Source organism: Sorex araneus, chromosome 5, assembly GCF_027595985.1.
Source record: "Sorex araneus isolate mSorAra2 chromosome 5, mSorAra2.pri, whole genome shotgun sequence".
Lineage (NCBI taxonomy): Eukaryota > Metazoa > Chordata > Mammalia > Eulipotyphla > Soricidae > Sorex > Sorex araneus.
In genome coordinates, this window is record NC_073306.1 from 43,422,516 (window position 1) to 43,446,620 (window position 24,105).

A 24,105-nucleotide genomic window follows, 5' to 3' on the forward strand; every position below is an offset into this window, starting at 1 on the left:
TTGTGGAGCACTGGGTACTGAAAGCAGAGGAGCAGCAAGAACAAGAACCAGAAGGAAAAGAGTTTCTGGACTCAGGGGTTGCCATGTTTCTGCCTACAGAAGGGTCTGTGGGGAGCTGAGGAGGGGCACAGGGTTTAGTCTTGGGGACTTCCCAGGCCGCCCTCTGGTTGGGGCGCTGGAGGGTGAGTGATGGCCTGTTGCCAGGCACCCCGGGCCATCGCAGCTGGCAGCCTGCTTCCCCTCTCCCCTGATGCAGCAGCTGTTAAAGGACCAGCAGCTGAAACTCTGCCAACCTCCTCCTCGGAATATTTCAGGGCTAAGTCAGAAACCCCCAGCAGCCTCGCAAACCGGACTTTTTCTCCTGCAGCCCTTACAAGGGTGGATTTGGCTGCTGGGCTCCTCGCCCACCCCCTGCCTCAGGCAAGAAGAAATACCAGGCCAGGATAGATGAGCTCATCCACTCGGGTCCTGGCACCGATGCACCCCTTCAGCTGTAAGCACCCCTCCTCACCCACTGTCTCAGAGGCCCACAGACAGGAATGTCGGCTCTGATTCCAGCCACACCATCACATGCTCACACCAGACCACCAAATCCCACTGCCCAGAGCCACCAGGGACACCCCTGCCCCCAGCGTACCCTCCACCTGCTGCACCCATGAACAGCTACATGGTGTCCACACAGCCGGTAGAGGCCCCCTGACTCCCCAATTTCATGGGGAGGAGGCACCCCAACTCCTAGCTGCGGTGTGTGGGGGTGCGTGATTAAACGTCCTGCGTTCCTGGGCGATGGAACCAAAGATCTCCCGAAGGGCAAGGGGCCAAGACGAATAGGAGCGGCTGGAGCAGCGTCCACGGTCCAGGACTTGAGCCCACCGCAGGGCGGAGCTCGGGACAGGGTCAAGCCCAGGTGTGGACGGCAGCACTGGCTGGGGTGCCCGGTGGGGCCAGGACAGGGGATGGAAAGCGGCGTTCCCCAGGGTCCCCACCGCACCGCACCGGCTGGCCCTCGCGGCGCCCAGGCTCCGAGTGTCCCCTGGCACCCGGGGTGTGGCCGTTACCCTCCTCCCGGCCCTGCGCGACAGCTGCGGCCGCTGGGGGCCGCGCGGATGGCCATCGGGGGACGCCCCAGGCTCTCCCGCACTGGGGGGCGAGGGCGCCCGGCCCCTCCCCGACACTCAGGGCAGCGGGCGAGCGAGGCCGGGCGAGCCGCGCCCCTTCGGCCCCACCCCGCCGGGCCCGGCGGCGAGGGAGGGAAGGTTCGGGAAGGTGGCGCCGCGCCCCCGCGCCGCGGGTCCCGCACGGGCCGCCTCCCCTCCCCCGCGCGGCGCGGGGCCAAGCGGGCGCGCCCGGCGCGCGGATCCAGTGTCGGCTGCAGCTGGCGGTGCGGCGGGCCCGGCTATTAATAACGCGGCGGCCGAGCCGGGGTCGCGCAGCCATGGCCAGCCCGGAGCCCCGGCGCGGCGGGGACGGCGCCGCCCGGGCCGCGAGGTAGGACGCGGCCCGCCCCTTTGGGGAGGGGGTGCCGGGCGCTTTCCCCGCCCAACCGCCCCGCGAGCACCTTTACCCTGGGGGGCCCGGGTGGGGGCGGCGGCGGTGGTCTAGCGGGGCCGGGGCACCGGGGGAGCCACCGGCCGCGGAGACCGGGAGTCCTGGGTCCTGCCGCCTCCGCCGGTCAGTGACCGCATCATCTTCCCCGCTGTCCGCCGCGGCCGGGCGCAGCCGGACTGGCGGGCGTCCACTGGGTTTCTTCCTTCCGCGGCGCCCCCAAAAGTCAACCGGGCAGGGAGACCCCCGCCACCATCCCGGTCGCTAAACTCTGAATCCTGGGGCCCAAGGCGCTTGGTGGAAGCTGGGGCGCCGGCCAGCTTAAAACCAGAGGCCGTCCAGGCAACTGCCTCCGGTCTGGTCCTGGGTTTGGGGGCGAGGGAGGAAGACTACATTTCCAGGGCAGGGTCCTGGAGGGGACCCTCACCCCAACCACACACAGCCACCCCACCTTGGTTCAGGAGGAAGGGACCTGTGGCTGAAGGGTTTGAGGGGACTGGGGAGCCCTCCTGTGGGTCCCAGGGGCAGACTGTGCCCTGAGCCTTCCCAGCACCCAGGGAGACATGCTCATATGCCCACCGTGAGGCCCCGTTCACGGTCACAGCACAATGCTGGGCATATTTTCGCTCAACCATGCATCCGTGCCCCCCCCTCACCCCCCGCACACACAGACACACACACACACGCACACACACAGAGCTCACGCCTGCACATTGTCACGGACACTTCAGCTGCTGGAAAGAGCTGGGAGCTGGGACAGTGGCAGAGACGGGCTGCCTGAGGTCAGGGGCCCCTGTCAGGGTGCCTCCCTGAATCGGCTCTTTGGAAAGGCAAAGCCTGGCAGAGGCCTGGCACGGAGGGTGGGTGACGAGGCAGCATGGTGTGTGGTCACACGGCAGGAGGCCTGGGTTCTACTTCCAGCTTGGCCACTCGACCTTGGGCAAGCTTCCTCCTTGGATCTCAGTCCCTTTCTGCCTGCCTTCCAGAGAGCCCCACCCTGCGATCTAGAGAGAATAGCCGTCCTCGTCCTGCAGGGAGACAGACACGCACACTTGTCACAAAGCTGCATGCAAAGTGCCCTGCGGATGCCAGGTGGGGGCTGTCTGGGAAGCAGCTCACCAAGGAGATGGAATCTGAGCCGGGCTGGAAGAAGACATCTGTTAGGTAGACAGATTTTGGGGGATGCTATGTGACAAGTTCTACCTCTGGTAGACCTCAAGCCTGGTCTAGGAAGTCAGGCTGGAGCTCGGGAGCCAGAGTAGAACTGTGCTTGCCCTTTGGTTTCCTCATGGGTGAAACGGGGATACTCAGTGAGCACAATTGAAATGAGTATTCAAGGGAAAGGCTCAGTCCTGATGCCGAAATAGAAAGCTGAAAAAAAAGTCTGTTCTACAAACCAATGTTGCTTTGATTAAAACATTTTTAGGGGACTGGAGCCATAGTACAGTGGCAGCACACTTGCCTTGCATGCGGTCAACCCAGTTCAAGCCCTGGCAGCCCATATGGTCCCCCACGTCTGCCAGAAATGGTCTCTGAGAGCAGAACTAGGAATAAGCTCTGAGCACTGTTGGGCGTGGCTGCAAAACAAATAGCAAATCAACCACAACAAATGAAAAACCCATTAAAAAAAGAGAGAGAATTAAAAATACTGAAAAAAAAAAAAAAAAACAAAAACCCCAATTAGTAGCTTAGCTGTCACTCCAGGTGTAAGGGACTGTCTGCTGGGTAAGCCAGTCTCCATAGCATCTGCGTGAGGTACCAGGAGTTCTCCCTTCCTGGGGGATCCAGCTAGTGTGCAGTGAGCTCTATTGTCCCCAGCAGGGTCTTGAACATTGTGGGCTGCGAAGAGGAGGGCTATTGCATGCTCTGAGAGCTTAAGCATCAGGTGGGCTCTGGGGAGTAATGTGAGATGGCGCTGGAAGGTACACTCTGGGCCTCACCCTTTGTTTGGGTCACACCCCACCCCACGGTGCTCAGAGGCCACACCTAGCAGTGCTGGGGGACCATATGCAATGCAGGAATTCAAAACAGGGTTGCAGCTGCAGCCCCACGCTAGGCAAGCGCTCTAACCTCTGTACTATCTCTCTGGCCCTGGAGCCTCATCTTTATGTTTTGATTTTTTAAAAAATAATTTTAATTTTATCTTTTGGTTTTGAGGTCCATACTCAGTGGTGCTCAGGGATTACTCCTGGTGGGCTCAGGGGACTATGTGGGATGCTGAGGATGAAATTCAAGTCAGCTGTGAGTAAGACAAGCACCCTACCCAATGTACCCCTGACTCAGGGGTCTCATCTTTAGGGCCTTCAGTCTATGTTCTGCATTGGCTATCTGTCACACTCTAGAGAATAAGACTGGGCTGAGAGAAGAAAAAGTCTGTTAGTACAAAAGTGCAGGTGTGAGGGGCTGGAGTGATAGCACAGCGGATAGGGCATTTTGCCTTGTACACGGCTGACCGGGGTTTGATTCCAGCATCCTATATGGTCCCCCAGCACCGCCAGGAGTAACCCCTGTGCATCACTGGGTGTGACCCGAAAAGCAAGCAAACAAACAAACAAACAAAAAGTGCAGGTGTGAGCTGGAGAGAGTTCCAAGAGCTGAGTGCATATGCTGCTTAACAAGAGGTCCAAGGCCAGAGCGATAGGACAGCAGGGAGGGCGTTTGCCTTGCAGGTGGCAGACCTGGGTTTGATCCCCAGCAACCCATATGGTCTCCCAAGCCCCACCAGGAATAATTCCTGAGTGCAGAGCCAGGAGTAACTCCTGAGCATCACTGGGTAAGACCCAAAAAGAAAAGAAAACAAACAACAACAACAAAAAACATCCAAGAGGTCTAGATTCAGTTCTCAGCACCCCATGGTACCCTGTGCACTCAGAGAGAGTAGCCCCATGGTGTGTGCCCTGAAAGAAAAAAAAGTTGCAGGTGAGACTATATGTGTGTGTGTGTGTGTGTGTGTGTATAATTTTTTTCTTTTTGGGTCACACCCGGCAATGCACAGGGGTTACTCCTGGCTCTGCACTCAGGAATTACTCCTGGCAGTGCTCGGGGGGCCATATGGGATGCTGGGATTCGAACCTGGGTTTGTCGTGTGCAAGGTAAACGCCCTACCTGCTGTGCTATCACTCCAGTCCCCGCAGGTGAGACTATATTATCTGGACCCTGGTTCTATGATGGAGACTAAAGATTTCCTAGAAAGGTCATTTCTCAGGGAGGGAGAATAGCCTACAGACTTCTTGCTTAGTCAACATGGTCTATGGCGATGGGTTCGCTGAGCAGGAACCCTCCAGGTGCAACAAACTTGGGGAGGATCACTAGGGGACAGTGACTTTCAGGAGAAATATCTAAAAATACTTCCTCTCAGGTAAAATGCTGTGAATGGACTTGGTAATGGCCGAGGTTGACGTTAAGCTTTTAACTTTGTTGCAGGTGTTTGTTTGAAGCAGGCCAGTGATTTCTGGGATGAGGTGAAGACACTTTTTTTCCTTTTAAATAGAAGTCAGGCGTATTGATGCTGGGCCTGGTACTGCAGGTCTAAAGGGTTGGTGGCTAAGAGCCCCCAGGGCTACACCCTGCAGTGCTGGGATGGAACTCAGGGCCTTGTACAAATCAGGTGTGCATCCTCCCCCTGAGATGTCTCCCTGGCCTGAAGACACGTGGTGATGGCTTCTGGAGAGCCATAACGAGAAGATTAGGGAAGGGAAGGGAAGCTAGGGAAGCTAGGGAAGCTAGGGGTTCTTGGTGTCAGAAAGACGGAGTACAGAAATATTTCTAATAAAAATAATCTTTATGGGAACTGAATAAAGAACTTAAAATCTTTTGGGCTGGAGTGGTATTATAGCAGGTAAGGCACTTGTTTGCCTTACATGTGGCTGACTTGGGTTCAATGTCCAGCATCCCATATGGTCCCCCGAGCCCTTCAGGAGTGATGCAGAGCCAGGAGTAACCCCACCCTGAGCATCACCAGGTGTGACCCAAGAGAGCAAAACCAAAAATCTAGAAACAGGATTGCTCTGCAGGCTGTGTTCTCTCTTGAACACATCTCTCCCTTGTTTATCTCTATCTCTTTGCTTCCCTGCTCCTTCAAGCTCTTTTTTCTCTCTTTTCCTCCCTCCCCCTCCTCCCTCCCTCTCTTCCTTCCTTCCTTCCTTCCTTCCTTCCTTCCTTCCTTCCTTCCTTCCTTCCTTCCTTCCTTCCTTCCTTCCTTCCTTCCTTCCTTCCTTCCTTCCTTCCTTCCTTCCTTCCTTCCTTCCTTCCTTCCTTCCTTCCTTTGCTTTTGGGCCATACCTGGCAGTGCTCAGGGGTTACTCCTGACTGCACTCAAGAATTACTCCTAGGGGCTGGTAGGGCCTAAGAAGCAGAAGCGAATTCAGAACTGATTAACAAGAAGTAAGTGTCAGATTTAAGAATCACAAAGTCTAGGGGCCGGAGCGATAGCACAGCGGGTAGGGCATTTGCCTTGCATGCAGCCGACCCAGGTTCAATCCCTGGCATCCCATATGGTCCCCCAAGCACTGCCAGGAGTAATTCCTGAGTGCAAAGCCAGGAGTAACCCCTGAACATCGCTGGGTGTGACCCAAAAAGCAAAAAAAAAATCACAAAGTCTAGGGGTGTGGAGCCATAGTACAGCAAGTAGGGCACTCCCTTTGCATGCGGCCAATTTGGGTTTGATCTCCAGCACCTCATATGGTCCCCTGGGTCCCATGGGCACCCCCAGGGTAATTCCTGAGCACAGAGCCAGAAGTAATTTCTGAGAACTGCAGGATGTGATTCCCGCCCCCCGCCCCCCCCCCCCCGCCCACCAAATAAAAAAAATCACAAAGTCTAGGTGACTGGAGAGCCAGTAAATGTACTTGCCTCACACTTGCAGTACAGAGCCAGGAGTAACCAGAAAACAAAAGAAAAAACAATCACAATGTTGGGGTATGGGATGTGGTTCAGTGGTTGAGCACTTGCCTTACATGTTTGAGGCCGTGGTTTGTTTGATCCCCAGCATTGTGGAGAGTGACCCAAGCATTGAGCTGGGAATAATCCCTGGGCACTGCTTGGTTATGACCCAAACACCAAGTTTACAAAAAGAAACATGGGGGTCACAGTGATAGTACAGCAGGTAGGGTGCTTGCCTTGCTTGTGGTCAAGTTGGGTTTGGCAATCCCTGGCACCAATATAGTTCCCAGAGCCCACCAGGAGTGATCCCTGAGCGCAGAATCAAGAGTAAGCCCTGAGCACTGCAGGCTGTGGCCCCCAAACAAAACATGAATTCAGGAGATTTTTTTTGTTTGTTTTGCTTTTTTTTTTTTTTTTTTTCGTTTTGGACCTGGTGATGCACAGGGGTTACTCCTGCCTCTGCACTCAGGAATTACCCCTGGTGGTGCTCAGGGAACCATATGGGATGCTGGGAATCGAACCCAGGTCTGCCCCATGCAAGACAAATGCCCTACCCGCTGTGCTATTGCTCTAGCCCTTGTTTCGCTTTTTGGGTTCATACCAAGCGATGCTCAGGGGTTACTCCTGGCTCTGCACTCAGGAATTACTCCTGGCAGTGCCCAGCGGGGGGCATAAGGGATGCCAGGGATCAAACCAAGATCTGCCGCATACAAAGCAAACACTCTACCTGCTGTACTATCCCTCTGGCCTCCAAATTCAAAAGCCTTTGACACACTTGATAGAGGACAAACTTACTTGTCCTACTGTCCCCTTTTCAGAAAAAAAAAATAATTCCCCCCTGAAATCTATTTTCTCTTCCTTCCTTCCTTCCTTCCTTCCTTCCTTCCTTCCTTCCTTCCTTCCTTCCTTCCTTCCTTCCTTCCTTCCTTCCTTCCTTCCTTCCTTCCTTCCTTTTCTTTCTTTCTCTTTCTTTTCCTTCCTCTTTCTTTCTTTCTTTCTTTCTTTCTTTCTTTCTTTCTTTCTTTCTTTCTTTCTTTCTTTCTTTCTTTCTTTCTTTTTCTCTCCTTTCTTTTTTTTTTTTTTGCTTTTTTTGGGTCACACCTGGCGATGCACAGGGGTCACTCCTGGCTCTGCACTCAGGAATTACCCCTGGCCGTGCTCAGGGGAGCATATGGGATGCTGGGCGCCTGTGTGCAAGGCAAACGCCCTACCTGCTGTGCTATCTCTCCAGCTTCTTTCTTTCTTTCTTTCTTTTTCTCTTTCTCTCTCTCTTTCTTTCTTTCTTTCTTTCTTTCTTTCTTTCTTTCTTTCTTTCTTTCTTTCTTTCTTTCTTTCTTTCTTTCTTTCTTCTTTCTTTCTTTCTTTCTTTCTTTCTTTCTTTCTTTCTTTCTTTCTTTCTTTCTTTCTTTCTTTCTTTCTTTCTTTCTTTCTTTCTTTCTTTCTTTCTTTCTTTCCTCTCTCCTTTCTTTTTTTTTTTTTTGCTTTTTTTGGGTCACACCTGGCGATGCACAGGGGTCACTCCTGGCTCTGCACTCAGGAATTACCCCTGGCCGTGCTCAGGGGAGCATATGGGATGCTGGGCGCCTGTGTGCAAGGCAAACGCCCTACCTGCTGTGCTATCTCTCCAGCTTCTTTCTTTCTTTCTTTCTTTCTTTCTTTCTTTCTTTCTTTCTTTCTTTCTTTCTTTCTTTCTTTCTTTCTTTCTTTCTTTCTTTCTTTCTTTTCTTTCTTTCTTTTTCCTCTTTCTTTCTTTCTTTCTTTCTTTCTTTCTTTCTTTCTTTCTTTCTTTCTTTCTTTCTTTCTTTCTTTCTTTTACTTTCCTTCCTCCCTCCCTTCCTTCCTTCCTCTTTTCCTTTTCTTTTCCTTTTCACGTTTGGGCTATACCCAGCAGTGCTCAAGGATCATTTTAGACAGTGGTTGGGGGCACAGATGTAGGGCTGAGGCTTGAACCAGGATTGGCTGCATGCAAGCAAGAACTAAGCCTATGTGATAATCAATGGTATCCCCACGCCCCTTTTTTCTTTATTTGCTTTTTGGGTCACATCCGGCAATGTTCAGGTGTTACTCCTGGCTCTGCTTTCAGGAATCACTCCTGGCAATGCTCAGGGGACCATATGGGATGCTGGGAATTGAACCTGGGTCTGCTGCATGCAAGGCAAATGCCCTACTCGCTATACTATCGCTCCAGCCCCCACACACACCCCTTTTTAACTTTATTTAAACACTGTAATTTACAAAGTTGTTCATAATACAGTTGATTTGGGCAGTCATTGTTCCAACACCAATCCCACTACTAGTATGACCTTCCCTCCACCATTATCCCCAATTTCCCACCCACCCCTCAGGCCTGCCCCCTTAGCAGGCACAAAATAATTTATGTTGCTTGTTACTGCAAGATGGAAAACGAAACTATCAAAAGTTCAGTAAAATAAAATTTGTGAAAATGCCAAAAACAGTAACAAGTCTCAAGATGGAGACATTACTGGTGCCTGCTCAAGCAAATCGATGAACAACAGAATGACAGTGCTTCAGTGATAACTGACAACGGTGTTATTTTTATTTTTTTCTTTTTGGGTCACACCTGGTGATGCACAGGGGTAACTCCTGACTGTACACTCAGGAATCACTCCTGGTGGTGCTCAGGGGACCATATGGGATGCTGGGAATCGAACCCAGGTTGGCCGCGTGCAAGGCAAATGCCCTACCCGCTGTGCTATTGCTCCAGCCCCGACAATGATGTTATTAGTCATTTTCAAACAATATGTACTGAGCTGTTTGTTGCTAGTTGAGCCTTCTGCGTTGCTCTATTGAGCTTAGTTGGCTTCTATGCTCGAATTTGGTGTGCTCCGACTGGGCTGTCAGTATTACAGAATTTGGTGCACTACAGGGCCACTGTTTACATGACTGTGGGATATCAGTCTCTCTAATCCCCTTTTAAAATATTTTTGTTTTTTTATTTTATTTTATTTTTATTTTTTTTTTGCTTTTTGGGTCACACCCGGCGATGCACAGGGGTTACTCCTGGTTCTACACTCAGGAATTACTCCTGGCGGTGCACAGGGGACCATATGGGATGCTGGGATTCGAACCCGGGTCGGCCGCGTGCAAGGCAAACACCCTACCCGCTGTGCTATCGCTCCAGCCCTATTTTTGTTTTTTTAAAAATGTAGTAGTATTGCTATTTATTCAGCCATTGATTAAGCTGATTGAATTGGGTATGAACTCCACATTACTTTTTAAAAATTTTTAAAAAATTGAATATCCATGAGATAGACCATTACAAAGCTGTTCATAACTGGGTTTCAGTCATATAATGATCCAGCACCCATTCCTCCACCAGGGTACATTTCTCACCAGCAATGTCCCCTATTCCATGAGAGGCATTTTCCTTCTTGCTCTTTTTCCTTTTGTGCATTATAGTTTGCAATACAGGTGCTAAGAGGTCATAGTGTTTGTTCAGGGCATTCAGTAGTTTTATCAGGACAGTGAGGCTGGAGTAGCTTTTTTTTTTCCTTTTGGGTCACACCCAGCGATGCACAGGGGTCACTCCTGGCTCATGCACTCAGGAATTACCTCTGGCGGTGCTCAGGGGACCATATGGGATATGGGATGCTGGGATTCGAACCTGGGTCTGCGGTGTGCAAGGCAAATGCCCTACCTGCTGTGCTATTGCTCCAGCCCCTGGAGTAGCTTTTAAATTGGGTGGCAGCTTTGAGGTGTGGATGTGACTGCCAAGGCTTCTGGAAGTACAGGGAAGTGTGGGGAGGTAGCCCATCCTGACCCCGAGAAAGCCTGAAGATTTCAGTCACAAAATCCGCATACTGAATTTTCAGCGATTATATCGTGGTGAGGTATGTCCTGAGACGGTGGTCAGGCCAGGGGTATGGTGGTGATTTTGGATTGTGGAAGCAAGCGGCTGCTGGGGGCTCCACTTGGGCGCACTCCAGGCTGACCCACCCTCCTGATTTACCTAGGTCTGTTCAGCCATCAGAGGGTCTGAAATTAACTGTGACTTTTGATCTCTATCAAGATTAATTTATAGTCTCTGGAATAAAGCCAATAAATGAGCTTATATAGCTGGGCCAGAGGTGGTTTGTGGGCATGGCTCCCACATACCTAACTTTTGGCCGTTTAATTTCTAGGGAAACTTGGTCCCAAGTTGTTGGGGTCCAGCCAAAGGCACAGTGGCAATTTGGGGGTATCAGGAAGTCTGAAGGCACCATCAGGCTGCTGATACACTTGCCTCGCAGGTACAGGTTGATCTGCTGGTGGCACCATACTTCCATATTTACTTGTTTTGACAACCCAACAGTACTCAGGGGGACATATGGGGTGCCAGGAATTGAATTTAGGTTAGCCGTGTGCAAGGCAAGCACCCAACCCAATTGACTATCACTCTGGCCCTTGTTTTTTGTGCCACAAGCAGCAGTGCTCAGGGCTTATTCCTGACCTGGCACTAGGGCTCACTCCTGGTGGTGCTCAGGGGACTGTATGGGATGCCAAAGATTGAACCTAGGTTTGCGGCATGCAAGGCAAATTCCCTACCAGCTGTACTCTCTCTCTGGTCCCTGAACACAATAACTTTTGTTTTGGGTGTCACACCTAGCAGTGCTCATATGTGATGGGGAACATATATGATGCCAAGGATTAAACTGTGATCAGTTGTATGCAAGGCAAGCTTCTTTCTTAATTCCTGTATTATCTCTCCAGCCTCTGAATACTAGTATTTTCTTATGATAGTAGAATCTATAGTGATGGCTCAGATGTGAGATTCCTGACCTTGAAGGTATGGAAACAGGACTAGGCACTAGCATAGGATGTTGTCAGGGGATCTAAGCTATAGGCTGCTGTGGGAATAGACTGATGGAGAGAAGAGAGCACAGAGATACCAAGATGTTAGAAATTGGTTTTTTTTTTTTTTTTTTTTGCTTTTTGGGTCACACCCGGCGATGCACAGGGATTACTCCTGGCTCTGCACTCAGGAATTACCCCTGGCTGTGCTCAGGGGACCATATGGGATGCTGGGATTTGAACCCGGGTCGGCCGCGTGCAAGGCAAACGCCCTACCCGCTGTGCTATCTTTCCAGCCCAGAAATTGGTATTATGTAGGTCTCTGGCTCTAGTACAAAAAAATTATCCTTGGCTGCGGATATCCTCTCACTTTGATAATTTCTTTTGCAGGGGAACAAGAGCTGAGGCCAGTTCTCCTCATGAGGAGAACTCTGAATCCCTGAATGAGGAAAGGACCTTGTATCCAGAAGTTACTTTCCCTTTGGAGGGGAATTTGAACTTAGAGGATATTTTCTATCTGGGGGGCGCAGGTGATTTTGATGAGATACCGTATGTGGAAGAGACCAAAAGACCTGTGGAGCCACTGTATATTGAGGAGACCAGGCAGCCAGATGAGGCCCTGTGCATTGAAGAGACTGTGAAACAAGAGGATACACTGTCTGTGGAGCATGGTTTGAAGCCTGAGAGACAGTCTGTGGAGACTATGTCCCCAAAGGACACAGAGTCTGTGGAGAAGACTGTGAAACTAAAGACACAATATGGGGAGCCTGAGGAGACACTGTCTGTGGAGAAGACCATGACATCAGAGACACAGGCTGTGGAGGAGACTGTGACGTCAGAGGAGACACAGTCTGTAAAGAAGACCGTGATGCCAGAGCAGACACTCTCTGTGGAGACCGTGATGCCAGAGGAGACACTATCTGTGGAGGAAGTTGTGAAGTCAGGGGAGACACTGTCAATGGTGGAGACTATGACTCCAGAGGAGATACAGACTGTGAAACCGAAGAAGATATTGTCTGTAGAGGAGATTGTGACACCAGAGGAGATACAGTCTCTGGAGGAGACTGTGAAGCCCAAGGAGATACTATCTGTGGAGGAGACCATGATTCCAGAGGAGATACAGTCTCTGGAGGAGCCCAGGGAGATATTGTCTGTGGAGGAGATTGTGACTCCAGAGGAGATACAGTCTCTGGAGGAGACTGTGAAAGCCAAGGAGAGAGTGTCTGCTGTGGAGGACGCTGTGAAGCCAGAGGAGATACAGTCTATAAAAGATCCCATGAAATCAGAAAAGACAAGCCCAGAGATCATTGATGGAGGAGAGACAGGCACAAGTGGGGAGAAACTGAGCCCTGAGGAAAGCCCCAGAGTTGAGTCAAGTCCGTGCACTGAGGAGAGCCTGAGTGTAGAGGACCTGGAATTGCTGGAAGGCCGTTTCCAGCAGTGTATCCAAGCCGTGTCCCAGCTGGAAGAGGAAAGGGATCAGCTTGTTCATGAGCTGGTGCTGCTCCGGGAACCAGCCCTCCAGGAGGTGCAGCAAGTCCACCAAGACATCCAGGCGGCCTACAAACTGCACGCGCAGGCGGAGCTGGAGAGGGACGGGATAAGGGAGGAGATCCGGCTGGTCAAGCAGAAGCTATTCAAGGTGACAAAGGAATGTGTGGCCTACCAGTACCAGCTGGAGTGCCGCCGGCAAGACGTGGCCCACTTTGCCGAATTCCAGGAAGTGCTGACTACGCGGGCAGCGCAGCTCTCGGAAGAGCTGGCCCATCTCAAGGAGGCCTATCTGAAGCAGAAGGAGCTGTTACAGCAACAACTCGAGGCACCGCCAAGCCAGAGGGACGGGCACTTTCTCCAGGAGAGCCGGCGGATCTCTGCGCAGTTTGAGACCCTCCTGGCAGAGAGCCGCCAGGGCCTGGAGGAGGAGTATGAACCTCAGCTGCTGCGGCTCCTGGAACGGAAGGAAGCTGCTGCCGAAGCGCTCCAGAAAACCCAGGCAGAGATCCAGGAGATGAAGGAGGCCCTGAGGCCCCTGCAAGCAGAGGCCCAGCAGCTCCATCTGCAAAACCGAAACCTGGAGGACCAGATCACACTTGTGAGACAAAAGCGAGATGAGGAGGTGCAGCAGTACAAGGTAGGTCTGTCCAGAGGGCGGGAGACCAAATGCTCCAGTAGGCTGGGGAGGACACGATGACCAAGCCAAAGGTTCTCTGAATGAAGGATACACAGTAGTTGTAGGAATGACTGCGTGTGTGCATGTAGCTCAGTAGTGTGGCCCCCAAAATCAGGAGTAAACTACCTGTTTATCTTAGTATATAGCACTTTTACATGTGACTTCACCTGATATTCTAATTAGTCCCAAGTATTATATGTAGCACTGTAGCACTGTCGTCCCGTTGTTCATCGATTTGCTCGAGCAGGCACCAGGAATGTCTCCATTGTGAGACTTGTTACTGTTTTTGGCGTATTGAATACGTCATGAGTAGCTTGCCAGGTTCTGCCATGCAGGCGGGATACTCTTGATAGCTTGCTGGGCTCTCCAAGAGGGACAAAGGAATTGAACCCAGGTCTGCCACGTGCAAGGCAAATGCCCTACCTGCTGTGCTATTGCTTCAGTCACAAGTCACAAGTCTTATATAGGTAAAGAAATTGAGTTAGAATAATTTTTATTTTCTTTTTGGGTCACAGCCGGCGATGCCCAGGGGTTATTCCTGGCTCATGCACTCAGGAATTACTCCTGGCGGTGCTCAGGGGACCATATAGGATGCTGGGAATCAAACCTGGGTTGGCTGCGTGCGAGGCAAACGCCCTACCCGCTGTGCCATTGCTCCAGCCCGAGTTAGAATCATTTGAAACCTGGTCTGATCACCCCCAAACATCTTGGGGCTCTTTCCATGATTTCCCAATTCCGGGTAACATGGAGTTGGAGTTAACAGTGGGTATGGTGCTTGCTTTCCATGTGGCTGACCTGGGTTTGATCCCTAGTATTCCATATGGCCCCTTCCCCAGGCCCCACCAAAAGTGATCCCTGAACAGAGCCACGATTAAGCCAGGTATGGGCCAAAAGTCAAATGTTTCTAAACCAAGCAACACTTGGTTTAGAGGGAGCATTAAGGGCCAGAGTGACAGTATAGCAGGCAGGGTCCCTGCCTTGCAAGCGGCCAACATGGGTTCAATGCCTGGCATCCCATTTTATATTCATATACGTGACTGTTAGTTAGCACTGGCATACTGTTTTACATGTATTTGCCACTCAGGCTCAGAGCACACATTGCTTAAGCCCTGACTTCAGTGCTGCTGAGAACTGCCACCGTGGTGCCTCTTCGGGCAGATTTAGTTATGCTAAGGAATGCTGAGGACTGAACAAAGTGAGGTATGTGCTCTACAATGGAGCAAAATCCCTAGCACACTTAGGGCATTTATTTCCTGGGGTCCCTCTCAGTGCTGGGGAATCAAACTCAGTGCCTCTAGAGGCCAGGTAACATAGGAGTTAAGGTGCTCGATTTGCCTGTGTCCAACCCTGCTGGCCCCAACATCACATATGGTGCCCTGAGCACCACCAGGTGTGAAACCCTAAGCAGTCTGGGATAGCCCCTAGGCACTTCTTAGTGTGTGCCCTTCCCCCGAACAAAAACAAGAAACGAAACACTGTCCCTGTACCTCCAGGCATGTGCTTTAGACCTCTAGCCAGTCCAAAGACAGTTATCTTGCTTTTTATGGGTTTTGCGGTTACACTTGGTGATGCCGGAGGTGAAGGATCCTTTGGGGATACTCAGGGTATCATGTAGTGGCAGAAACTGAACCCCGGCCTCCTGCATGCAAATCATGCACTCCAGTCGTTTGAGCTTTCTCTGGTATGAGACATGTGCCCTCGGAGTCAACTGAAACTCTTAGATCCTTTCAGACACTGATATATCCTTAAAACACATCCCTCTGCCAAACTGGTTATAGTTACTTCCTTCCAAGTTACCTGTAGCTTGTATTATGCCAATAGTGAAGGGTGGGAGTGGGGGTGGGTGGAGGGTGTTGGAGTAATAGTACAGTGAATAGGGCACTTGCATTTCTTTGTTACACCTGGCTGAGCTCAGGGTTGACTCCAGGCTGTTTTCTGCATCACTGCTGTCTGGGTTTGGGGACCACATGCTGTGCCAGGGATCAAACCTGAGTTAGGGGGCTAGAGAGTACAGCAGCAGGGAGCTTGTCCTGCATGCAGCCAACCTGAGTTCAATCTCTGACACCCTACAGTCTCCCTAGAATTGCTACAAGTGCGTGCCAAGGAGTAAGTCCTGAGCACTGGTGGGTGTGGTTGGCCACATGCAAGGCAAGCTTACCCAGTTTCTCTGGCCCTGGCTATCTATCAGACGACTACATGAGCTAGGGAATCAAACCTTGGATTCCTCCCACATTGCTCCCTCTGGTAGTGGTGGGGCTCCCAAGTAGTGCTCAGGGGGTGCAAATCTCAGTGAAGTGGGCCCGATGGATGAATACCAGGTCCTAAGGATCTTCTTCTGCTTGGACCCCTGTGATACCGGGGACCAGTAGGGCCACCTGCAAGTTGTCAGGGGCTTTGAGACTCCACACAGCTCAGTGGTTTCATCTCAAGTGCTCCTAAAGATAGAACCGCTGTACCATCTTCCTGGCCCACTATTTTTCACTGGTTCTCAATTTAGTGAAAAGGCATTTATACATAGTTGTGTTTGTGTGGAATCGGTGGTTAAACCCAGGGCCTCACGCAAGGCACCCACTCTACCACTAAGACATGCCCCCCGCCCAATACTATTTCTAGCAAGGCTCTTTTATACCACACCAGTGCTGATCAAAAACTACTCCATGCTTAATATTCAGGGGATGCTTTTGGTTGTGCTTGAGGAACCTGGTCTACCGCAAGCAAAGTCTGTTAAAACACCTGCCTTGGGGGGCTGGAGCAATAGCACAGCGGGTAGGGCGCTTGCCTTGCATGTGGCCGACCCAGGCTGACCCAGGTTCGATTCCCAGCATCCCATATGGTCCCCTGAGCACTGCCAGGGGTGATTCCTGAGTGCAGAGCCAGGAGTAACCCCTGTGCATCGCTGGTTGTGACCCACAAAGAAAAAAAAAAAAAACCAACCCCCCAAAAAAACACCTGCCTTGCACATGGCTGACCTTAGTTTGAGCCCCTGGCACTATATATGAGCACTGACAAGGATCACTCCTGAGCACTGAATCCAACTGCCCCCCTCAAAAACAAAAAGCACGTGCTCAGTTCTTTGTGCTATTTCCCTATATTCTACTATTTTATCCATTAATATTGTGACCCAGAGAAGTAACATGACCAAGAGAGGTGTAGGCAAGAGTGCTATAGGATGGGGTCAGAGAGACCGAACAAGTGGCTGAAACACTTGTCTCACATGTGGCCAATCTGGGTTTAGTCTCTGGCACTACATGTGGCCCATGGGGCACCACCAAGAGTGAGCCTTGAGTTCAGAACCACGAGTAAGCCCTGAGCATTGCATTGCTGCTACAGTCCCAAATAACCCCCCCAAACGAAGTTATGGGTAAGGTTATTTCTAGATGATTCAATCATAACCCTGGGAGATATGAATTGGCATAGGGAGATCTAGACTAGTGCAAATCAGAAATAGTGTAAGCCATGCTAAATGTCAATGACTGGATCCAGGGCCTTACATATGTGAACTATGCACTCTTCCACCAAGCTATAATCCCAGTGTTGTATGCTTTGTATGCTAGAGGCTCAAGTTCAACCCCCGACACTATATGGTCCTCCCCCCACCTTCCAAACTAAGTATGGTATGGTCCAAAAGCCAAAAATATAATTAGTTACTCAGCTGCAGTGAAAGATTAGGAAAAAGTCAAGCTGAAATGTAAGCTCAACTGTAGGTTGGAGCAGATCACAACAGACTTTGAAATCTAAACAGGGAGGGAGCTTATTAGACTTTATTCAGTAGTTACATTATAGTCACTTAAAGGAACATGAGTATCTATTATTAGAAAAAGTGCAGGTAGGAGTTGGATCAGAGACTAATTAGGAAGACTAATTAAGAAGCTGTTACAGGGAGGCTGAGGAGACAGCTCAAAGGGCTTAAGCAATGCAGGAGTCCTGGATTCTATGGTCCCCAAAGCACCACTGGGAGTGCTCTCCCACTCAGAAAAGAGCAGCTATTTTTAATGAGAACAAAGAAGATTGCAAGAAGAAATGAGTGCAGAATAAACCAAGTACTGAATGCATAGGGCCGAGGTGAAGTCAATCCCCTGTGTGGCCCAGGTTCAATGCCCAGCACTGCCAGCATTGGTTTTCAAGCACCACAGGATGTGGCCCAAACCCTCCAACTTCCAAAATTACATGTAGTAGTTCACCTAATCCTTACTGATGAACTTCTGTAAAAAATGATTTGAAAAATGGGAATATGGGGCTGGAGCAATAGCACAGTGGGTAGGGCATTTGCTTTGCACGCGGCCGACCCGAGTTCGATTCCCAGCATCCCATATGGTCCCCTGAGCACCGCCAGGAGTAATTCCTGAGTGTAGAGCCAAGAGTAACCCCTGTGCATAGCCAGGTGTGACCCAAAAAGCAAAAAAAAAAAAAAAAAAAAAAAAAAAGAAAAATGGGAATAGGACCTAAAAAGATAGTACAGTGGGCAGGGCAGCAGCTGACCTGGCACTGCATATAGCTCCCTAATCACCACCAGGCAGGGGTTATCTCTAGGCACAGAACCAGGAGTAAGGCCTGAGTATCACCAGGTGTGGCCAGAAAAAAAACAAATAATCCCTCCATCCCCACAAAAATGGGGCAAGATGAGATCTAATCATGCCATTTGTACAGATGCACGCACAAATGCAACTAAAATTTGATGGAAGGATAAAACTGCTCAACCTGGGTGCCAGCTGAGATAGTTGAGTGGGTAGGATGTTTGCCTTGCAAGCAGCCTACTTGGGTTCAACCCCCAGCATCTCATGTTTCCCCAATCCTGCCAGAAGTAATTGGAGTACAGAGCCAAGGAGTGAAGCCTGAGTAAGGCTGGATGTGGCCACAAACAAGAAAAAAGAACTGGTTAACCTAGGGGCTGATCCCTGGCACAGCAGTTTGCTCAACACCCAGCCAGGAGTAGCCCCTGAGTGCCAGTGGTTGTGGCATCCTCACCCCCCATCCAATTTCTAGTAGCTAAATTGGATGACCCAAAAAACAAAAGCCAAAGCCATGGTTACCGGAGACAGGATAGTAGTAGGGTGCTTGCCTTGCACACAACTGACTGGATTGATTCCCAGCATCCATATGGCACTTGCAAGCCTACAAGGAACTTTGAGCACAGACACAAAAACCCTGAGAACAACTGGGTGACCCAAAACACAAAAATAAAATCCACAGAAACAAAGATAGTATTGGGCTTACTCCTAGCTCTGTGCTCAGGTGCGGGAATCAAACCAGGGCCAGCCGCATGCAGGGAAATGCTCTACCTGCTGCACACTGCTCCAGCCCAAAGAACACAAATGCCCCAGGTAAAGTTAATAAAGTCTGTACCTTCCACTTTTACCCAGGCTTCAGCAGACACAAGGCATATCCTTCTACCAGTCACATTCCTAACTCAGGTTTCAAAAACAGGACCAAAGCCATAGTACAAGGGGTAGGGTGTTGGTCTATCACACAGCCGACGTGTTCAAGCCCCAGCACCCCATATGGTCCCCTGAGCACTGCCAGGAGTAATCTCTGAGAATCACTGGGTGTGACCCAAAAAGCAACAAAAACATTAATGTGATCAACATCAAAATTTGAGGTATCAAGCTTTTTTGTGTGCCAAATCTGGTACTGTGTATTTTTTCCTTTTTTATTTTTTGGGGGGAGCCATATGTGGTGCTGGGGACTAGACTTGGTTAGGAGAAACTCTACGTACTGTACTCTCTTCCAGTTCTTCAGTACGTGTGTGTATACACACACGTATTTATGTATGAAAGTATACATACTTTTTTCCCCTTGCTTTTTGGGTCACACCTGGCGATGCACAGGGGTCACTCCTGGCTCTGCACTTAGGAATTGCCCCTGGGGGTGCTCAGAGGACCATATGGGATGCTGGGAATTGAACCCGGGTCAGCTGCGTGCAAGGCAAATGTACTATCACTCCAGCCCCAAGTATACATACTTTTAAAGAGACATGTATACATACATAGGTATATGTCAGGCCCCAGCTTTGATCTTTTACACATATATACATACACATCTAAACAAAAAAATATATATGTACTTTTTTGGGTACACACTAAGTGGTGCTCAGGGGACCTTATGAGACTGAGGACTGAACCCAGGTTGGCTGCATGAAAGGCAAGTGCCCTGTCTGCTGTACTCTCTGGCCGCTCTGCTGTGTATCTTAAACTTACAATACATCTTAATTTTAGTTATTTCCAGTCTCATACAGCATATGAGCAGTGCCTTCCATACTGGACAGAGCAGGTTAGAAAAAAAATGGGAGGTTCTAGAAAGGGGTGGGAGTCAAACTAGAAGAGAGGCACATCCAAACTGGAAAGCGGGGCCAGGGAATAGCTCAGAGGGTTGAAGTGCACAGTTCACATGTCCTAAGAAGCAGAGCTGGATCACTGGCACTAAATGCCCTCCACTCATCCTACTGGGCATCATCCCGAGAGCCCCTGGCACCAAATCCTTTATGGGCATCACTGGGGAGGCCTCTCCAAAGTGGTCAGTCTTGGTTGGAGATGGAATGCAGGTAATGCACATGCTTTGCCTGAGACTGACCGAACTGTGATCCCCATCACTGAATATGGTCTCCTGAGCTTCTCGAGTAATATAAGCTTAGAGCACTGCTGGGTGTGGCCCCAACGAGAATCAAGAAGTTAGTCTGTATGCTGCTATGAAGGAGTAAGAAAGAGGATAAAACCTTCAAGTTATTCCTTGTTGCAGTAATCTCATACATTCTGTGACAATCTTTGTCAAAACTCATCACTGATGGGGCACTACCTTTCTAAAGCATGTACTTTTATTTTTGTTGGGGGTGGGGATGCGCATGCCCAGTGGTGCTCAGGGCTTACACTCCTGGCAGGCTGGGAAACCATTTGGGATGCTGGAGAGCAAACCTACCTGAGTCGGCTACATGCAAGGCAAAAACACTCTACCCGCTGTACTATCGCTCTGGCCTTAGCATGTACCTCTAAACCAAGTAACAGATGTTTCAGAAAGGCTTGGGAAATGGGCAGAAGATTGCTGCTGCTTCCTTCAGATGGCCTACTCTCAAGTACCAAAGTATACCCAAGCACGTTATAAAAAAGGGGACCTTTAAACAATGCTGATGTAAACAGATTCAGTCAGCACATCAAACATTGCAGACTAATGGGCCACAGGCATAGCAAGGATGACTCAGAGCAAATTACTTAGAACCTTCTAATAATAGCATGTACCCAAACTAGATTGTTTTTATCTTATTCTTCAAAATAAAAGGTGAAAATTCCTGCCCCTTCAATATATGCCTTCAAACTCCCTCTGCTTCCTAAGGATTCACGTCAGTCAGTAACTAAATCAAAATTCATTTTCTAACAGTGAACAAAGCCTAATTTCTTGGGCACTGATTCCACGCAGACAGTTTACAGTATGTGCCCCTACGTGATTTTAAGTGAAATGAGAAGGGGCTGGAGAGAGCACAGCAGGTAAGGCACAAGCCTTGCACTGCCTTGACCTGAATTTGATCCCTGGCACCCCCTTTCTGGTCCCCCAAGCATTGCCAGGAATAGCCTCTGAGCATTGTTAGTGTGACCCAAACTAAAAACAAAGTAAACAAAATTTAGGTGAAACAGATCTTTGTCTAGGGAATAAAGGATATAGAGAATTAACACTATACTGGATGCTGGGGATTGAGCCCAGAAAGGACATGTGCAAGGCAAGCACCTAACTTACTGTTCTAACTCTCTGGCCCCTTACAAAGTAATGTTTTATTAGTGAGGATGTTTTGCCTTGCATGCAACCAACCCTGATTTGATCCTTGAGTGCAGAGGTAGGTGTGGCCCCCAGACAAAGAACAAGCAAAAACCATTCTTGGTCATGTTGCACAGGAACAGCTGGAGGAGATGGAAGAACGGCAAAGGCAGTTAAGAAGCGGGGTGCAACTCCAGCAACAGAAGAACAAGGAGATGGAGCAACTAAGGAACAGCCTGGCTGAAGAGCTCTCAACTTATAAGTCAGTTTTCGCTACTACCTAAACCTCCACACTGGGTGAGGGGATGGTGGGAGGACAGCAGACATTGCTGAGTTGAAATATCACTCACAATATTCTTGACAATTTTCTAAGTATGCTCACTCTGAAACAGATGGAAACAGTGCTCTTTTCCTCTTTTAAAGGGCTATGCTACCCAAGAGCCCTGAACAAGCAAATGCTTCCACTTCTCAGACAAGTGAAGCTGAGTCACAATCTCAAGGTGATCCTTCTGGGTACAAGAATGTTTTCTGTGTTACGACTGCTCCCTTAACAATACTAATTATCTTAAAATACAGCTGGGGAGAGCGCTCAAAGGGCTAGAACATATGCTTTGCATGTGGGTGGCCTAGGTTCTCCCCAGAACCACAGGGCTCCCCAAACACTGCCAGGTGTGTCTCAAAACCCAGAGAAAAAACACATGTGTCTAATGAAAAGTCATTTAAGGATGAAACAGACATACCTCAAAATTGACTGCTTCAAGTATTCAGAATTCATTGGACTGTTTCCATTTCTAACAGGACTGTAAGCTAGTCCTAATTACCACCAGGGATTCTGTAGGTTCCATGTATTCCTAACTTTTCTCACTCTACTCTATCCACTATTCATAAATAGTTTACCTAGAATAGCAGTGAAGGCAGTCTTGCTATCTAATTTAAACTACTGACAAAGGAGACCAAGGACAAATTAACTTGTAACAAGCAAAAAAGACAAAAACAAAACAAAAAACCCTCAAAGAAACAAAAAGCAACAACCCAAAACAACAAACTACCAACCCAGAGTGTATATAATCTGAGGGTTGGAAATATATGAAATAAGCAACCTATCTTCCCTTGAACTCTATTCATCAGTATGTTCGCATACTACTGAGTTCTAGATCCTCTCAGACAATGAAATTAAGGCTGAAAAGGGGATGTGTAGTGCTGGGGATTCAGCAGAACATGTCTTGCTTGTGTGAGGTCTTGGGGTTTGAGCATAGGAAGCTGGGGATTTCTTTGTCAAGCAGTGGATAAATGCTCATAAATTTTCATTAATTTTATATCTTGTTAGTTTTATAGAATTCACAAATAACTATTACAACTGATGTTTTTTCCCTAACTTCCTACAACTTTATTACACATACACAATTTGCTTTTGCTGCCACACCCAATGATGCTCAGGGGTTACTCCTGGCTCTGCATTCAGGAAATTACTCCTGGCATTGCTCAGGGGACCATGTGGGATACTGGGGATTGAACGTGGATCAGCTGTGTGCAAGGCAAACTCCCTACCCACTGTACTATCTATCACTCGGCCCCTTTATCTATGTTTTATCCAGGCCTAACTAACTATACTTACTGTTTGGGAAAGTCATCCCTAAGTACTCTCAAATTTCTTCCCCAACATAGCCTGTCCAAACTAACTTCAAAATTTACTTGTTAAACTTTATGTATTTTAGGCAAGTTGCACAAGTACAAACTTACTTTTTTCTCTCAATCTTACAGGGGCTGTTTAGAAACATATTGAAAAGTCGCAACCCAGAAACAACAAAGCCTTCTTTGCAAAGGATCTCTATGTACTTTTATCCTAACAGAAAGGAGTGCTGGGGTTTTGGCGAGCAATTCACCCTGGGAAAGTTACAAATAATGCTGACTGGTTTAAAAAGATATTAGGGCTGGCTAGAGATGAGAATACCAGCTCTTGGCTAGATTCTATTTTGTAGCTGCTGATACTGATCTCAAAGCAGACAGAAATGGGTATCCCATCCTACAGCAAACCTCTAATACGCCAAAGGATGAATGTATGGACACATCTTACAGCCAAGAATGTATTTTACCTGCTATGAACCCAAACCAAAGAAGAAATAAAAAAGAAATTTTTTTTCAGCACGGGGGGGGGGTTGTCAAAAAAGGCAGATTTCTAGACTAACAACTTCAATTCTTTTGTGCCATGGGTTAACTTTAAATGAATCCTTTTACAGCATATTTTGAAGTCTAAACTGTCTCATGTGGTATACTCTTATGTCATAGTAACTTTCACTATCCACTAAGAGATTGCTGTTTTGGAAAGAAGCCAATCCAGATTTAAACCTTACGGTTGGGCCAGAGCTACAGCATAGCGGATAGGGCATTTACCTTGCATGTGGCCAACCTGAGTTCAATTCCAGCACCCCATATGGTTCTTCAAGCACTGCCAAGAGTAATTCCTGAGTGTAAACCCAGGAGTAACCCCCGAGCATTGCCAGGTACGGCCCCAAAACAAGATCCGGTGTTAGAAAAGATCTACTCAGTTAAATCAAATGATTGGCAAAGAACCAGAATTTTATCTGGTTTTTATACTTGGTGGTAAGAGCTTGCTTTCAAGAATTTTATTATTTTCAATCTCTAATGACAGGCCCCAGTGAACAACAGACTGGGGGAAGTTCAACCTCTCTGAGAGAAGTTTCAAACACCTTTTCCAAATTAAATTTTGCCTTAAATTTTCTGCCATGCTGCCTTTGACATTCTTCAGTCATGTAGACCTCTAGAAAAACACTTCTAAAGATAGTATTTTGTTCAAGATTCATCCGTGTGCCTCTGATTCAATGTTTTATGTCTTTTGCTTTCCCTAGGAAGGAGTAAAGCTCTTTTATACAGCACTGAGTCTATTATATTTAATTCTGCTTTTGATAGTCAAAGACCATGGGAAACAAATGTCATTTACACAACTTTTCTAAGAGCCAGAA

At 48.9% G+C, this 24,105-nt stretch overlaps 1 protein-coding gene across 3 annotated transcripts; it reads left to right on the plus strand.

The window, feature by feature from the left end:
* The first annotated feature begins 1,358 nt into the window (after positions 1-1,358).
* Positions 1,359-24,018, plus strand: SYNC (syncoilin, intermediate filament protein). 3 transcript variants are annotated; one of them, XM_055138605.1, is made up of 5 exons: positions 1,359-1,488; positions 11,608-13,348; positions 21,262-21,386; positions 21,548-21,624; positions 22,886-24,018. In XM_055138605.1, exons 1-5 carry the CDS (start codon positions 1,436-1,438, stop codon positions 22,894-22,896), a joined length of 2,007 nt encoding a protein of 668 aa, XP_054994580.1. In that variant the 5' UTR covers positions 1,359-1,435; the 3' UTR covers positions 22,897-24,018. The 3 variants fall into 3 exon arrangements, with proteins under 3 accessions (XP_054994580.1, XP_054994579.1, XP_054994581.1); XM_055138604.1 differs by having other exon boundaries at positions 21,548-24,018; XM_055138606.1 differs by lacking the exon at positions 21,548-21,624.
* The last annotated feature ends 87 nt before the right edge of the window (positions 24,019-24,105 follow it).

Bases quoted from the DNA above. Each gene is read 5' to 3' on its own strand.
- SYNC (XM_055138604.1), top strand. From the start codon at position 1,436: ATGGCCAGCCCGGAGCCCCGGCGCGGCGGGGACGGCGCCGCCCGGGCC. The intron at 13,349-21,261 runs GTAGGTCTGTCC...CATGTTGCACAG, and splicing joins AGGAGGTGCAGCAGTACAAG to GAACAGCTGGAGGAGATGGA. The intron at 21,387-21,547 runs GTCAGTTTTCGC...CCTCTTTTAAAG, and splicing joins GAAGAGCTCTCAACTTATAA to GGCTATGCTACCCAAGAGCC.